Genomic DNA, 18315 nt, shown 5'->3' with positions numbered 1-18315 from the left:
TCGACTTCATTTATCTGTTCTTTTTTCAATGGTGGTTCTTCTCCACTGATGATTCGTCCTCGAGGTGTAACTTTGATCACGGCTAACCAATTTATACCCGAATCTCTCATCCGAGGGTATGGAAGGAAGCTAACTTGGTGGTGGATTCAAAATTACCTCGTTAAGTACACGTAAACTAATTCTAAAGAACTCACAAAGTTTACGTCGTATTTACGAGGAAATAGTGTTTCCTCGTAAAAACCACGTCAATTTACATCATCTTTACGACGAAACTTTTTTGTCGTAACGTTACGAGGAAATAACGATGCTTTTATTTTTCTACGTAATTTCCTCGCAAAATCGACGTATTTTTACGAGGATTGTTTTTCCTCATTAATTTTTCTCGTTAAACTTGTGTTTTCTTGTAGTGAATTCGCAATTAACGTTGACCGTAGTTTAGTTGACATGTACTGAAATGTGTTTGATAGAATACATACATGATTAAAGTGTTATATTATTGATACTGATCTCATTCTTCGCAAGCACTGCAAGGAAATTGTGATTGCATTTGGGCTTATAAGCAAATGGCGATCAAAACCGGTTAGGTTGTTGGAGAAGAACTTATGTTGGACTGAGTTCTATAAATAAAAAAGAGGAACAACTTATGTTGGACTCAACATTTGGGTATTTAGTTTGGTTTCGGATAAGAACCAGCCGGTTTCAAATTTATCAGATAAGTATATTTCATACCCATGTAGGAATTGGTAGTAATTTGGTTAGATTTCGAGTCGGTTCTGATCCTTCTGGATCAGCTTGTTTCTGTAATTTTAGAATTGTTTAGTATTTGAATCTTATATGTATTGATACAATGAAAAAAGTATAAGTTAGTCGAAATAGTCCAGTGATAAAATAGGTGTACGTTTACTTCATAACCCAAATGTGAACATCATGTGTGTCACTTTCCGTATAATTCCAGATTTTAAGACATGGCTATCAGTTAAATCGGATAACTGATCGATTCTGAATAAAACCAGAACCAAACCAATAGCCACAATTCCTCACAATAAGCACTGATGGGTATAATATTAAATCCGAAATAAGATCCCAAGGGCTCATTTTGAATTGGTTCCAGTTCAGCTATTTGATTCTAGTTTTAAGACCATATGCAGTGAACTAGTTGAAACCTTCGTTAAACTATTGAATTCTTACAACAGTAGTGTTGAAAAAAAAAAAGAGTACATGGATTAATTTTACTTGAATAGATTCATTAATTAAAAACATGAAATTAAGATCAACATGAAAGATATTGGACCAATCAAACTTAATTTGTATCTGCTCTTTTTAAGAGCAGATACAAATTATATTTCTTTTAAACATAATATAATTTTAAATTCTAATTGGTTGTCAAATTTTATTAAGATTTTTTCACTCTATTTGTTTCAAATGAATTTGTTTTGTAGTTAATGTTTTTTTTTTAAAGTTGTTTACATCATAATTCATCCTTTTTATCATCTATAACAAGGATCGGAGGCTTTGTTTATTTAATTTGAAACAAATTTAAAATAAAAAAATATTAAATGATTATGTGAAAAATATGATGTAGATTTTAAAAATGTAAAAATAGACTGTTGAATAATTTCCACAATGGAGATTGCCACAATGCTGTGAAGTATATAGCAATGGTCTCTCCTAGAGAGATTTGAATCGTTTTTATGATTATAAAGATGGTAAATAGTTCATGTAATGACTATTGGCTGTCTTGAAATAAATCAATAGAAAGTCTAAGGTATTGCAATGGACTAATAATCACACCATCTATATTCCCTTACCTTTGAATTGATTAATCCTTACACTTTAAAGAAAGAGAGATTAGGATTGAGATATCAAGAACTTGAAAAAACCAGTCAAGCTTTCTCTCTCATCTATTCTTTCTAAAAGTTAAAGCTCGATAAACGATGTTCTCTCTCGCGTCTTGTGGCGTGTGAGAGCGAATGCCGCCGCCGGAGGTCTCTCTCTACCCTTAAATCTATATTTCTCTTTTGCTGCTGCTCGATCTCCAACGCCCTTTCCAATATGCTTGTGGTTCTGGTTTTAGGGGTTTGCTCCGGTGTGTCTCCGCTCACGAAGGGTACGTCTCATGTGTTGATTCCGTTTCCATGTGGCAAGGTCGTCAATGTGGTGGTTTATGGTAGCAGTCTCTTAGGGTTTTGAGAGAATAGATTTCCTTTTTGATCTTTCTGGATTCTTCATCTTTGAAGGTGGTGAAGAATGGTTTCGTCGTTCTGGCTCAGTGGCGAAGATTTATCTCGTCGGGATGGTGGTTATGTCGGTTCCATGGCTTTGTTTTACGGATCTTCTTTGGTGTTGGTGAGGACCTCTTCTTATTCTCTAGAATCAAGGGATCTCTGGTGGGTGTTTGATTGGAGGCAAGTCTCATGGTGTTTGAATGGAGGAGGAGTTGTTTTTGCTTTCTCTCTCATCTATTCTCCCTAAAAGTTAAGTCTCGATAAACAATGTTCTCTCTCGTGCCTGGTGGTGCGTGAGCGCGTGCCGCCCCTGGAGGTCTCCCACACCCTTAAATCTATGTTTCTTATTTGCTGCTGCTCGGTCCCCAACACCCCTTCGATATGCTCGTGGTTCTAATTCTAGGGTTTAACTCTGGCGTGTCTCCGCCCACGACAGTCGGCTCTTAGGGTTTTCAGAGAATCAGTTTTCCTTGCCGATTTCTATTTGTTCTTCGTTTTTGAAGGTGATGAAGGATAGTTTCGTCGTTCCTGCTCAGTGGCGAAGGTTTGTCTTTTCGGAATGGTGGTTCTATCGGTGCTAAGGGTTCGTATTATCAGTCTTCTTCATGGGATTTCTTGTGGGTGTTTTATTGGAACTAATTGTTTGAATGGAAGAATGAGACAATATCATTTCATACACTTGGGTAAGATAACTGCTTTTGTGTTGTCATTCCTATTTTTAAAAAAATTCAAAATTAACAGGCAGGAGAACTGCACACATACTAATGTTTTTGTTTTTTTTCTGCGTAAAGGCAATTCATCTGCCTATAGTACTACTACCCACCTAATTTTGGATGTTGTCCGTTTTGTTCTGCCTTTCTTTTAGTTAATAAGTATTTTTTTAAATGAAATAATTCTATAATTATTTATTTATTATATATAACTGAAGCACTTACTAGTATTTATCTCCTCTTTTGTTGTGAGCCTCTCCTTTTCTCACGTAAGGTAAGTTTGTTTGTTTTTTTTGTTTTGTTATATTTATAAAATATATGTTATTTATTATAAAATATAATATATTTAATTGAAAAGTGCTGTAAGTTTAGAAAAAAGGAGTTGTAGCGTGATGTATTGCGTTTTTTTGTTGTTGTGGTGCTTGTGTTGTGCCTCATTATTTTTTCTTATGCATAAGTTAAAAACTAAATAAGTATATAGAAGAGTATAGTTATTTAAGAATGATAAATAAATATAAGAGTATATTTATTTAATAAAAAATATAAAGATATTTCTAAATTAATCATTTATAAATTAATATGATTTTCTATTATAAACATGAATACTGAAATAAAATAATGAAACTATTTTTTATAGATTTTATCATATAATTTTAATTGTTCTTATAAATATATTTATAATTATACGTATATAAATTATATTTTCATGTTATGTATATAAATATAGCTTAAAATTTTACAAAAAAACTGTAAGCACGTAATAAAAGTTGTTATAACACACTTAACATTAGAGACAATATTACATATATGTTATGGACAAATCAAAATACTTTTCATTAACCATTTTTTATGTATTGTTTATATATTATGTTTTACGTATTTTAGCGTAATTTTTATTGTTTAAATATATGATATGGATTTTTGAACTGTTTTTTCATTCATAACTTATAAAATTACTTGTTCTGCTTGATCTGCATCTCTCTTGCATGATCTGTTTGATCTGCACTTATTCCGCTTGATCCGCATTGCTTAGATTGTTTTTACCATTCGAAACCCAAGTCCCTCGGCATTTGTATACAGGAGAAGCTGGTTTTGTATCGCGTTGAATAAATTTTTTAATCTTTTTTTTAGAAAACAAGAACTGAATCGTTCTCTCTTTTTGAACGACAGAAATGTATTGGTTTAATTAAAGAAAAAAACCCTTAATTATTTCGCCTATTTGAGAAGGCCTAACGTGAAAACTTTACACAATTATACCAATGGAGAACCTTCTAGAGACTTGCTATGAAACGGACCTGTTATACCGTCGATAGGTCTGGGACGGATCGGGTATCCGGACAATTTTAAAATATCTGGATCTAGATCTTTATCCGGCGGATCCATACTTTTACTATCCTTATCCGGATTCGGGTGTCGGATATCTTTCTAAAAATTGTAATATCCGGATCCGGATTTGGATCATTAAAATAAATAAAAAATAATATTAATATATATAAAATATTAACAATAATTTAAAAATAAAAATAGATATAATGTTTTTAATTATTTCTATGTATAATATTACAAAATTTACATGAAATATATATATATATATATATATACTATTATAAAAATAAAAATATATTAAATAAAAATAATTTTTATATATAGATATTACTATTTTTGAAATAGTTATTAATAAAACTTACGGATTCGGATATCCGGACTAAAAAATCAAGATATCCGGATCCAGATCCGGCTTTGACGGATCTAACATTTTACTATCCGGATTCGGATTCGGCCCCTCCGGATATCCGGATTTTCGGATCGGATCCGGATCGAATCTCGAATCGAATCCGGATCTCGGATAAAAGTCCGAGGCCTAACCGTCGATAGAGAAAACGACGTGTCTCGGATGGACCTTTCAGACTCCGGGTCACTAGATAGTAGATACCGAGAGATGTGGGTCTTGTAGAATCTGGCACGCGCAAGCCACACTCCCTTTTTATCCTTAACCACATATTTTTTTTTTCCTTGTTCTTCGTTTCGTGAGTCTACAAATCTGAGTTGTCCGCTTCATCATTTCTCTAGAAGACGAGCGAAAATATTATCTGGATTAACCGCCTTCTCCTCCATAATACAAAGGTGCTTCTCTCATCTGCTGATCATCATCTCTTCCGTTGAGTGTTTTCTCGTGATTATTCTCGGACAATTAGTTTCCGTTACATCGAAAAATCCGACCAGGTTGAAGTTGATATCAAACTCGAGAAATATTCTCAGACTGTCGTATGGGTTATGCGCCTATAATATAATAATCAAAGAAAAGGAAATATTCCTTAATTTCATATTTCTATATTGTGTCAGCTTTGAATCTTTTTGGTTCTGTAAGATTGTTCACAAGAAACCCTAGACAAAGCTCTTTTCGATTTTTCTATTCATCTAAATTCGTAACACCTAGGTTTTCATTGACGGTATCTGCTTGGTTCTGTGTTCTACTAGTTTAATCTCTTCTCAGTTTTTTTTTTTTTTATAATCTCGAGATTGATCAGTTTTGTTAATATGTTTTTTTGTGACAGATATGACTTCGTATATGAGTTCTGCTCCTTCAGTCACAAATCTTTGGACAACACCTAACAACGTGAGTTACATCTCTCATGTCAAGCTCATAATTATATTTTTCATGTCTATAGCTTTTAAGTCACTTTCATATTACCTTCTCTTCTGCTAATATCTGTTTGTTAATTTTCTTTCACTCTTTTATGTTTCGTTTCGTTTCCTTTCGTTTCACAGGTGATCCAATTAGCTGATATGGTATCCACTGAATCATACCACTTGTTGAGTGGGAAGAAGACTCTTATCTTCTCCCTCAGGCCTACAAAGAGTTTTCCATTATCACTTACTCAGATGAAGATCAGAGTTCCGAGAACCTTAGCTTTTGCCTCAGCGAAAGGGAAAGGCAAAGCTGAAAGCGGAGTGGAGGCTATCGTTGGTGATAATAAAAGCTCCACAGAACGTAACTGGAGTTTCGACTTTCCAGAGTCCAAAGCTGAGTTTTGTCTTGTAGACTCAGAGGCATACCAAAACCTGTCTAGTGTTCTTGAAAAACTGAATGCTCTTCGCTCACATCTACTAGCAGCAAAGAAGTGGAACGCTTCTAGACTTCAGTCATGTGACAGGTCCGTTTGACATTTTTATATATTAAAACTCGTTTTCACATATAAATATTAAAACTTGCATTGTTATCAAGGCAACATCTCTCTGCATTGCTTATTATTTGGCTTTTGCTATGTTGCCTGATTCCTAATACTCTTTTGTTGCAGCAAATATCTAGAATGTGCTACAAACTTAATCCATTATATGGCTTTGAGGTCATTGGACACTGAGCAGCTCAACAATTATCTTGCTTCTCTTGGTCTGTCAAGTTTAGACAACGACAACAATCTGTCTGTTCTCTCCAACCTTGACGCAACCATTAATCTGTTGATGAAGTCTCCTATGGAATCTTGGAAGCAGCAGAAGGGTAATAAGATTATTGAGAAGAATGATAAAGGAAGGGTATTATCATCATATAAAGAGTCATTATTACTTGGTAAGCTTCGTGAGGGGAAAAAAACTCATATCATGGTAACTGTTGGTAAAGAAGCAACCGAGAGTGAAACTTTTATAACAGACATTCTTAAGGCTGGCGCTTCGGTTATCCGTATAAACTGTGCACATGGAGACCCCACCCTTTGGGGTGAGATCATCAAAAGGGTAAGAAGAACCTCTCAGATGCTTGAGATGCCATGCCGCATTCTTATGGATTTAGCTGGACCAAAACTGAGAACTGGCACCTTAAAACCTGGTCCATGCGTGATGAAAGTTTCACCCAAGAAAGATGCTTACGGAAACGTGGCCTCTCCTGCTATTGTATGGCTCTCTGTAACAGAAACAGAACCTCCTGCTCACCTTTCCCCTGACGCTACTATATTCGTACAAGACCAGGAGTTTCTTGCTGGTCTCCAAATTGGTGATTCTGTAAGACTATATGACGCTAGAGGGAAAAAGAAAAAGCTTAGGATCTCAAAAGAGTTTGATGTTTTCTCCAGTACTGGATTTGTGGCTGAATGTTTTGACACTGCTTATGTTGAGCCTGGAACTGAGTTATGCGTTAAGGGAAATAAAGGGAGACGTTTGTTTGGTGAAGTAGTGGATGTTCCTCCCAAGGAATCTTTTGTAAGGCTCAGAGTGGGTGATTTGCTAGTCATAACCAGAGAAGGATCGTTTGATGAACCTTCTGTAACTGTTCCAGGAGCTCATAGGCTAACGTGTCCTTCAGGTTACTTGTTTGATTCGGTCAAGCCAGGGGAAACCATTGGTTTTGATGACGGCAAAATATGGGGAACAATCAAAGGAGCTAGCCCTGCAGAGGTGATTGTCTCCATCACTCATGCTGGCCCCAAAGGTACAAAACTAGGATCAGAGAAGTCTATAAACATTCCTCAGAGCGATATCCGTTTCAAAGGCCTGACTTCAAAAGATATCAAAGATCTGGAGTATGTAGCTTCACATGCTGACATGGTTGGCATTTCATTCATACGCGATGTCCAAGATATTACAGTTCTTCGACAAGAGCTCAAGAAAAGGAAACTTAACGATCAGCTTGGTGTTGTTCTCAAGATTGAAACGGAAAGTGGGTTTGAGAATTTGCCCTTGATTCTACTAGAGGCGATGAAGTGTTTGAATCCTTTAGGAGTTATGATAGCTCGAGGTGATCTTGCGGTTGAATGTGGATGGGAGAGATTAGCTAATTTACAGGAAGAGATTATGGCTATCTGCAAAGTTGCTAGAATGCCGGTGATTTTGGCGACTCAGGTTCTTGAATCACTTGTCAAATCAGGTGTTCCAACTAGAGCCGAGATCACAGATGCTGCAAATGGCAGAAGGTGAGAACCTTTTCACCGAAACCAAAAATATAAAACATGATGTTGGTTAAACTTTCTTTGTCTAACTATGGAGTTTGGATATTTTTGCAGGGCGAGCTGTGTGATGTTGAACAAAGGAAAGCATATCGTTGAAGCTGTTTCGATGTTGGACACTATCCTTCATACCAAGCTTATATATAAAAAACAGGAGTCTGAAAATCTACATTGATGTGTCCATGAACTGGGTGCGTCCGGTTAAGTCCTAGTTGAACATTTGCGGCTTCTGGATCTGTCTATGTTTCAAACACAGGATTTAGACCGGTTCGGTTCTGCACTGGAACCCGTCGCCTTGGAATCTTTAGCTGTTAATTCTATTCGTATAGCTCTAAAAGAAAGAGATTTTAGTGGGAATCTAATATGTTTTTAGGTTATAAAACAATCATTCGCAACATCGAAAGCTTTGCCTTCTTGTTCGCTTTAGTTTTCCCCCTTTTTTCTACAATGAATTGAAATCCCATCCATATTCGTGTTTTTCAAACAGTAAACAATTATCTCAAACAATATTTCGACATGTTTTTTTTTTTGGTCTTAGACTGGTCTGGCAACACGCCCGTACCGTATGCATGGAGAAGCATTACCCACGGTTAAAACATGGCTTGGTCAAAGCCATTGGCGATGGTTCTGAAACTAATGTGCGAATAGTTGATACAACACCAAGACCACCTCAGTACAATCAAAACGGTATGGTTGATCTCACATTGAAGGTGTCTGACTTGATTAAATGCTGATACTGGCAGATGGAATGTGAATTGCATCAACCAACCCTTTAGAGGAGAAGATGCATATACAAACGAAGGATTTATACTAGTTGAAATAAATGGGTACATGTTTCTCAATTGCTTTCAAGACATTCATTCGCCTGTCTATTGGGAGACAGAAAACTGTGGAGGGATCAATGGATGATAAAGTCATCCCCAAAGACTCCTCCATTCCCGGCCCGTGGAATTTAAATTGATGTTTTCTCCCCTTGGGAAACTGTTTGTCATGTTTTTATTCACATGTCAAACTGCAAAAGAAACATGCAAGACTCCGATGTACCGGCTCCTAGATCAGGTTTCTCCTCTATAACTCGGTCTTTAAAATCTTGTGCGGCAAGAACACATTGATTGATGAGAAGCGCGCAAAACGATACCTAGCAGTAGAGTTTCTTGGATTCTTCCAAAACATCAGGGGAAGAATGTGATATCTTTGAACCTTCCTTTACTATTATTGCATGCAGAGAGCTCTCCTGTTTCCAAATACCTTCCGATGTTCCATAATCTTTGTTTCCAACTTCTTCATCAGTCAGTCTCCTTCCGTCTTCCAAATAAAAGAAACCCCAACGGCCCTTTATTTGATCTGGTCTAATCCGGTTAAATTAGCTTTAGACGGTTAATTTATTACCGGTTAACCCACCCTTTGTCACCACCGCTTCTGTCTAGACGACGACGACGATGATGAAACGCATTAATGTCAGTCTTCGTCTCCGCCACTTTCCGGAACTAAAAAAATATCACACCCAAAAAGTTGCTTTTTCTCCAACTAAACCGGAATTCGAACCGAAATCTTCACCACATGGAACATCTGTTGACGACATCCTGCTGGGTCAGGTACTGGATCAAAAAACCCTGAGAACAGTCCACTCCAGAATCATTCTTCAAAATCTACGCTGCGACTCGGCTCTAGGCGTTAAACTCATTAAATCTTATTCAGCTCTAAACGATGTGGTGTCAGCACGCAAGGTGTTCGACGAAATTCCCGAGAGAAACGTAATCATCCTTAACGTCATGATCAGAAGCTATGTGAATAACGGGCTTTACCGCGAAGGTATTCAAGTGTTTGGGACGATGTGTGGCTTTGATGTTAGACCCGACCATTACACTTTCCCTTGTGTTCTAAAGGCCTGTTCTTGCTCTGGGAATATTGTCATTGGCAAGAAGATCCATGGGTCCGCTACAAGAGTCGGGCTCTCTTCTACTTTGTTTACTGGGAATGGTTTAGTTTCTATGTATGGAAAGTGTGGATTTTTATCTGAAGCAAGGCTTGTGCTCGACGACATGTCAAGGAGAGATGTTGTCTCTTGGAACTCGTTAGTTGCTGGTTATGCGCAGAACCAGATATTTGATGATGCTTTAGAGGTTTGTAGGGAGATGGAGTCTGTGAAGATAAGCCACGACGCTGGCACGATGGCTAGTCTGTTACCAGCAGTGACCAATACAACAAGGGATAATGTTATGTATGTTAGAGATATGTTTTTGAAGATGGGGAAGAAGAGTTTGGTTTCATGGAATGTGATGATAGGTGTGTATATGAAAAACGCGATGCCTGTTGAAGCCGTGGAGTTGTATTCCCGAATGATGGAAGCTGATGGGATCGAACCCGATTCAGTCTCAATCACAAGTGTATTACCTGCTTGCGGAGATACATCTGCTCTGTCTCTTGGTAAGAAAATCCATGAATACGTCCAGAGGAAGAAGCTGATACCGAATCTGTTGGTAGAGAACGCGTTGATTGACATGTACGCAAAATGTGGATGCCTAGACAGAGCAAGAGATGTGTTTGAGAATATGAAATCTCGTGACGTTGTGTCTTGGACAGCTATGATTTCAGCTTATGGAGTCAGCGGAAAAGGCCGTGACGCTGTGGCATTGTTTTCTAAAATGCAAGACTCGGGTCTCGTCCCTGATTCTATTGCCTTTGTCACAACGCTAGCTGCTTGTAGCCACGCGGGGTTGCTAGAAGAAGGTCGGAGTTATTTCAAACTCATGACAGACCATTACAAGATCACTCCTAGGTTAGAGCATTTAGCTTGTATGGTGGATATTCTTGGCCGAGCAGGGAAAGTGAAAGAAGCTTATAGCTTTATACAAGAAATGTCGATGGAACCAAACGAGAGAGTTTGGGGAGCGTTATTAGGAGCTTGTCGGGTGCATTCTGATACAGACATCGGTCTGCTAGCAGCTGATAAGCTATTTCAGTTAGCACCCGAGCAATCTGGCTACTACGTGTTGCTTTCTAACATCTACGCAAAGGCTGGAAGATGGGAAGAGGTAACAAAGGTCAGAGACATAATGAAGAGCAAGGGGTTAAAGAAGAATCCTGGAGCGAGCAACGTGGAGGTCAATGGAGACATTCACGCATTCTTAGTAGGCGACAGGTCACACCCGCAATCCGATGAGATTTACAGAGAGCTGGATGTTCTAGTGACGAAAATGAAAGAGTTAGGGTATGTTCCTGATTCGGAATCGGCGCTTCACGATGTGGAAGAAGAAGATAAAGAGACGCATTTGGCTGTTCATAGTGAGAAGTTAGCAATTGTGTTTGCTCTGATGAACACAGAGGAAGGAGAAGAAGATAACAATGCCATAAGAATAACGAAGAACCTTAGGATTTGTGGAGATTGTCATGTTGCAGCAAAGCTTATCTCTCAGATAACTTCACGCGAGATTATCATCCGAGACACTAATAGGTTTCATGTGTTCCGGTTTGGTGTTTGCTCTTGTGGTGACTATTGGTGAAATCTAAACTATTAAATCAGAAGTACAAATTGTATTTAGCCATGAGTTTTTCCTAATATTTACAATGTTTGCCACTGCTCCTAATATTTACAATGTTTGCCACTGGCTTAATACCCAATCGTTAAAAAGTTTTTCTAAACCATCCGGCCGTCCTTTAGCCTTCAATTATAACATATTAGCAAAGCCCATTACGATGATCGACAAGTTTTATGTGGGCCGATAGAGTACCATATATTACAATTAAAATCAGATATCTACTTCCAAAACAATATACACACTGGTATATTACCTTTACGTTTTGAACCGGATAAACAATATATATAGATTAATATATGTATACATTTTAATTCAAATATATTATGATATTGATGCAATTTTATACGTATATTACTAATATGATTTTCTTAGAACATACTCAATGGATTTTAATAAAACATAGACTGTTCGATTGGTATTTCACGTGATGATGTATTCGGTTTAACTAACCAACCAGTTCTGTATTTTGAACCGTGCGGATCTTACCTACATGGAGAGTTTGAAAATAATCGAAAATCTTGCAAATATATTTACGTGCAAAAATAGTTTTTACAATCAAAATTGTCAATAATATATTACGGGATCATAGTCAACCTAATAACTTCCTAAAATTTACGAAGCGACAACTTCCCACTATTTATTAAGTGATGGACAGTCATATATTGTTTTTGATTGGCTGCTCTGAATAATATATTTATTACATGATTGAGTTTATATAGATCCATTACGTGATTTATATATACAAATCTTTGTTTAGATTGCATCCAATGATATCTAACTGCTAGAGTATATACGAAATTCACATATTTTAAAAAGGGAATATTTTAAAAATGAATATTATGATGCTGAGTATATTCGCTATAATTTTTCATAAATTTAGCGTAATTAATTATGATATTAAATATATTCCCTAACTATGTGCGTCCGCTTGTATATAAATGCACATCTTCCTATCAACTCAATGAACAATCACATTTTCACATCACTCATAAAAATGGCCGCGCCGCGCCCATAGAAAATGTTACACTACTTAAGGATGTAAAATCATGGAAAATCCAGTTGGATAATTCACGTTAAGTTGATTTATTTTAGGAAGCAAAACACAAGTTTTGGAGGGGAGTCACTTAAATGCATTCTTGCTGATCAAACCGTGTTTTTCTCTATATATCAATGTCCGTTACTACTCTATATATATATATATATATATATATGCACGACGTAACTTGATTATAATACTAGACGTTGTAATGAAAAAAATCCGTAACATGAAAAACATATAATTATAAAGAACAAACATCCGCGCGGACGGACGGGTGAAAGGCTAGTTAATGTTAAAGATATAATTGATAAAAAAAAAATGTCAAAAGATATAAAACAGAGCGTGTTAGAACATTTCCAACAACCCCTTTCATTTTTTATGGGTCCACCCTTAAATTGAAAGGGTGATTCTCCAATGGTGACTTTTAAATTTTTTCTCTTAAAAATTTATATTTTACACTTTAGTCCTCAATTTCAGTAATAATTCATTATAGTCATTACAATTTTATAAATTAACAATAAACCCATATTAATATATGGTATTGACATAATTAGTAAACATATTTAATTATAACATTAAATTACTTATAATAAAAGATAAAAAAACATTAACACATAAAATTACATATAATAATAAAACATAAACAATTCAAATTACAATATATATATATATAAAATACAAAACTAATCAATACGATTATTTCCATAATGTTCCCAAATATGCTCAATCAAAGTATTTTTAAATGATAAATGAGCTTCCTTATTTTTTATTCGAAGATTACGTGCTCAAAATTGTTGAAAACACATATCTTCGTTTATGGCCATCTCAACGTTTATTGGCGGCGCCGGTCTTGCATCTCGAATCAGTGCATTGATATCTCGTTCATCTTCAATTATCACGTTATGCATTATAATACATGAAGTCATTATATCATGCAATACCTCTTTCTTCCAATAACGTGAAGATCCTGCGACGATAGCAAATTTGGCTTGTAGAACTCCAAAAGCTCGTTCAACATCTTTCCGACATGATTCTTGTCTTGCTGCAAACAATTTTTTCTTTGGACCTTGGGGTATTGTTTGAACAATTGTTGACCATTTAGGATATATACCATCGGCCAAATAATAACCCATGTTATATTCTTGACCTTGAATTGTGTAATTAGCTGGAGGAGCGGTACCTTGAGCAAGTTTGGAAAATAAATCGGAAGAGTTCAGAACATTAATATCGTTGTTGCTTCCCGGAATTCCGAAAAAGGCATGTCATATCTACAGATCATAATCCGCAACCGCTTCGAGAATGATCGTAGGTGACCCGCTACGGCCTGCAATATTTTGATGTAAAATATTATAATTGTATTACAATTTTGTCTTTGTGTAAAATTTTTGAAATATATTATGTGAAATAATATGTTTATATTATATCTTTATTAATATTAGTATATATTGGTCTATAATAATTATTAATATATTATTATTATTTAAAAATAATTTTATGAGACCACAATTATAATATTTAAGTGCCAATATAGTTATAATAGTAGAATGCCAAATAAGAAATAATAAGTACACAATCATTAAACATATATAAATAGAAGGACTAAAGTGAAAACTAAACAGTGTTCTAAAGGCCGCTACAATGCCTCTTCAAATTTGAGGGTGTATTGTTCACCTCTTTAAAATTTGAAAAGATGAAGGACTGTTGGAATGCAAAAGCCTTTAAAAAAATAAAGAGATAAAGGGCTGTTGGAGATGCTCTTAATGAGACTGAAAGTATACCTTTTCGGACAGCTTTATAATGTCTTACTAGGTAATATCGTAATATCATGCGTACGAAGTAAAAATTTATGTAGAACTATTCATGGTTACAATTAGGCCTGGAACTTTTATCCGAGATCTGGATTCGATCCGAGATTCGATCCGGTTCCGATCCGAAAATCCGGATATCTGGAGGTGTCAAATCCGGATCCAGATAGTAAAATGTTGGATCCGTCAAAGCCGGATCCGCTCCGGATATTTTAATTTTTTTAGTCTGGATATCCGGATCCGTAAGTTTTATTAATAACTATTTCAAAAATAGTAATATCTATATATAAAAATTAATTTTATTTAATATATTTTCATTTTTATAATAGTATATATAAATTTTATGTAAATTTTGTAATATTATACATAGAAATAATTAAAAACATTATATATATTTTTATTTTTAAATTATTGTTAATATTTTATGTATATTGATATTATTTTTTATTTATTTTAGGGATCCAAATCTGGATCTGAATATTACAATTTTTAAAAGGATATCCGACACCCGGATATTCGAGAACCCCGGATCCGGATAAGGATAGTAAAATTATGGATCCGCCGGATAACAATCCGGATCCGGATACTTTAAAATTGTCTGGATACCCGATCCAATTGCGGACTCCCACGTGTCAGTGGAGTCTGCAAACAGTGCAAGAAACTGCTCAAAATCGATCTTTATCTCGTGACTTCTGCAACCGATTTTAAAAAAACACGCGGGATCCACGCCTTTAAAATCCCATTAGTATACTGCGATAATCATGGCCTAACTACCTTATCGGATTTTTGATTTAATGATGGGCTTTGGATAAGTTGTTAAGCCAGTATATAGAGAACATTTAAACATAATCAAATCTAAAATTTTAATACCAAAACCTTTTCAGTTCCATTTTAATATTCCAACTAATTATTTTACTTATTTTAGTACACACAATTTTAAAACTATGTCAATTTTAATACCAAGCTTTGCTTATTTTTATTGAAAATACTAATAAGTTTCAAACAAAATTAAAAAATCTCTAAAATATACAAAAAATCTCAGAAAATTCTAATCTTATTTGTGTTTGAAAAATAAAAGTAACCAAATTGTGTATAATCTCAAATTTGGTAATAATTTTTTTATATTTTAAATATTAAGTTTAATTTGTTTTCTGAAATAGAAACAAAATTTATTTTGTTTCCGACAATTATTTTTAAAAATTTCTCCCTATTTATTTACCTTGTTTCCAAAATCTTAAAATAAAATCAGAATTTTTAAAGATTTTTTTCTTAGATTTTAGAGATTTTTAAAATTTGTTTAAAACTTATTATTATTTTTGATAGTTTGGATATTAAAATGGACACATTTTTAAAATTTCTGTTAAAATGAGTAAAATAATTTCTTTGGGTATTAAACTGGGCACTAAAAAATTTGGGTATTAAAAAGGTTAGCGAAATTTAGTTCAAGTATTTTTATGGAATTTTTCCCATATATATGCTCACCTTGAATGAAGCTACAACATAAATATTATGGTTTAATATTCTACATTCATAGATCACGATGCTTCTACACCAGGAGGTCTGAGTTTTGAATCTCAGCAAAGACGAATTATGCAGATTTATTGAGAAAAGCATAAAATAAATCTTCGGCAAGGCGCAAGGAATACCGTCAGACATGGATCTCATAAGACGGCTCAGGATGATGCAGTCATGCGTGAATCTTCATAAGGCAGGTAGAATTACCGGCTGTAGAATCGTCTTGTAATATTTCTCATAGTTTGTAATAACATAATTAACCAGGAGAAAAATATCATGATACTATCCTTCTTTATTTTCATACCTTGATTATATCGGACATATTGGGTTACCATATTTATATTAATATAGTTTTGTACATCACGCTAAAATGTTTACCATAATACATGCATTGAATGATATACAAAACCGATTATAGAAAGAAGATTGTGAATTTTAATATCGTTATATATCATCGAAGGACCTTATCGTTGAATATCAATAACGTTTAATTTAGTTTTTTTTTTAGTTTCAATCGGTAAATTACGGAGCCAAAAACATAATTCAAATACATGTTTTTGTGAATAAAATAATAACTTAAATCAAAATAATAATAATATATAACATTTATTGTCACTTACTTTTTCACTCCATATAATTATTTTACTAAATAGAAAAGAGAAAAAGACAAAAATAGCACTAAATCAAGTTTTTGTTCCCAAACTAGCACTCAAGGTCAAAAGTCACAAAAATAGCACTTAATGTTTTATCAAAAGTCACAAACTTAGGGTTTAGAGTTAAAGGGTGGAGTTTAGGATTTAGGGTTTAGGGTTTAGGGTTTAGAGTTTAGGGTTTAGGGTTTAGGGTTTAGAGTTTAGGGTTTAGGGTTTAGGGTTTAGAGTTTAGGGTTTAGGGTTTAGGGTTTAGAGTTTAGGGTTTAGGGTTTAGGGTTTAGAGTTTAGGGTTTAGGGTTTAGGGTTTAGAGTTTAGGGTTTAGGGTTTAGGGTTTAGAGTTTAGGGTTTAGGGTTTAGGGTTTAGAGTTTAGGGTTTAGGGTTTAGGGTTTAGAGTTTAGGGTTTAGGGTTTAGGGTTTAGAGTTTAGGGTTTAGGGTTTAGGGTTTACAGTTGAGAAATGAGGTTTTGGGGATAAGATTTCAAATTTTGAAAAATAAAAAAATTAAAATTTTCAAAGATTAAACTTAGAAAGCTGCTATTTTGGTCATTTTAGTTTTTGAGTGCTATTTTTGTGATATAAACTTAGAAATGTACTATTTTGGAGATTTGCCCAATAGAAAACTCTTTCTATTTCACTTAATTTAGCTAAACATATAGAAATAATCTTTTTTATTAGTTTATAAAATCAATTAAGCATGAACATTGGCTATCTATTTAGGTACGGTTTATCTTTTTCGGGTATCGTTTTTTTTTGTTTCGAAATGAGGCCCCGTTTGAATAATATTAATTTATGTCTAGATTTTGAGTTGAGTTTTTCTGGATCTGGATGTGTTCGGTTCTGATGTATATGAACCTAACAATATCTAAATAACAAATGTATACGAATTCAAATATTTGTACCAAAAATAACCATATTACCTGATTTGTGACAGATCTTTATAATACATTTAGTTATGTTACGACACATCTAAAATATATAACACTAATCCTGAAAAAAAATATCAAAGTATAAAAATGCAAGAAAATCTCTAGTTATTGTTTAATATTCTATATTCATAGAATATCATGATACTATCCTTTTTTATTTTCATACCTTGATTATATCGGACATATTGGGTTACCATATTTATATTAATATAGGTTTGCACATCACGCTAAAATATTTACCATAATACATGCATTGAATGATATACAAAACCGATTATAGAAAGAAAATTATGAATATTAATATCGTTATATATCATTGAAGGAGCCTTTTAATAAAAGGGGTGGAACATTTAAAAGTTCATTTGATCATACTATAAAAAAACCAGACATTTGAAATAACACATTCAAACTAGGATAAGACATGCGCCTTGCGCAAGATGAGTTTATTTGTATACACATATAAGGTGTCCTCATTTTTGTATTTTAAAGTCGTTTTTAAAAAACAAATAACATATCATATAAGGTTCCTCATTTTTGTAATTTAAAGTCATTTTAAAAAATTCAAAATATAACATATAAGAAAAAATCTAATTTTTTATTATATGGTTAATGTGATTGTTTATTTTTTTTAATAATATAAAATTAAACAAAATGAAGAAGGATGCAAAAAATTGTTATCAAATCTTTATTATTCATAATCATTAATTGTCATATATATGTAAATCATATTAGGTAATTTCGTAGCTTTTATTTAGGGAACGAATACACATTTCTTATATTTTAGGGTAATATAATGTTCTCTAGTGGATGTTAAACAAATTATAACATAAAAACCTTATTTTTTTCCTCGAACACAATTTTGAAAAAGTGAATAGTATTGTTTTCACAGTTGAATTATTTTGACTCTTAACTTACATATGGTTTTGAAAACTTTCAAATCAACCATCGAATTGATACATGTCAT

At 34.1% G+C, this 18315-nt stretch overlaps 2 protein-coding genes across 3 annotated transcripts; both read left to right on the top strand.

Annotated features, from left to right (window-relative positions):
• Positions 1–4840: 4840 nt before the first annotated feature.
• Positions 4841–8372, top strand: LOC106319996 (plastidial pyruvate kinase 4, chloroplastic). 2 transcript variants are annotated; one of them, XM_013758395.1, is made up of 5 exons: positions 4841–5059; positions 5491–5552; positions 5705–6090; positions 6235–7839; positions 7930–8371. In XM_013758395.1, the coding sequence occupies exons 2-5, from the start codon at positions 5493–5495 to the stop codon at positions 8045–8047; spliced, it is 2169 nt and encodes a 722-aa protein (XP_013613849.1). In that variant the 5' UTR covers positions 4841–5059; positions 5491–5492; the 3' UTR covers positions 8048–8371. The 2 variants fall into 2 exon arrangements, with proteins under 2 accessions (XP_013613849.1, XP_013613895.1); XM_013758441.1 differs by lacking the exon at positions 4841–5059 and adding an exon at positions 5082–5158 and having other exon boundaries at positions 7930–8372.
• A 552-nt stretch (positions 8373–8924) lies between these two features.
• On the top strand, positions 8925–11443 carry LOC106327882 (putative pentatricopeptide repeat-containing protein At3g49142). Its single transcript, XM_013766183.1, has one exon. The coding sequence runs from the start codon at positions 9312–9314 to the stop codon at positions 11373–11375; it is 2064 nt and encodes a 687-aa protein (XP_013621637.1). The 5' UTR covers positions 8925–9311; the 3' UTR covers positions 11376–11443.
• The last annotated feature ends 6872 nt before the right edge of the window (positions 11444–18315 follow it).

Source organism: Brassica oleracea, chromosome C1, assembly GCF_000695525.1.
Source record: "Brassica oleracea var. oleracea cultivar TO1000 chromosome C1, BOL, whole genome shotgun sequence".
Classification (NCBI taxonomy): domain Eukaryota; kingdom Viridiplantae; phylum Streptophyta; class Magnoliopsida; order Brassicales; family Brassicaceae; genus Brassica; species Brassica oleracea.
Note: the sequence above shows the minus strand (reverse complement) of the source record. Positions and strands in the feature narration are given on the sequence as shown.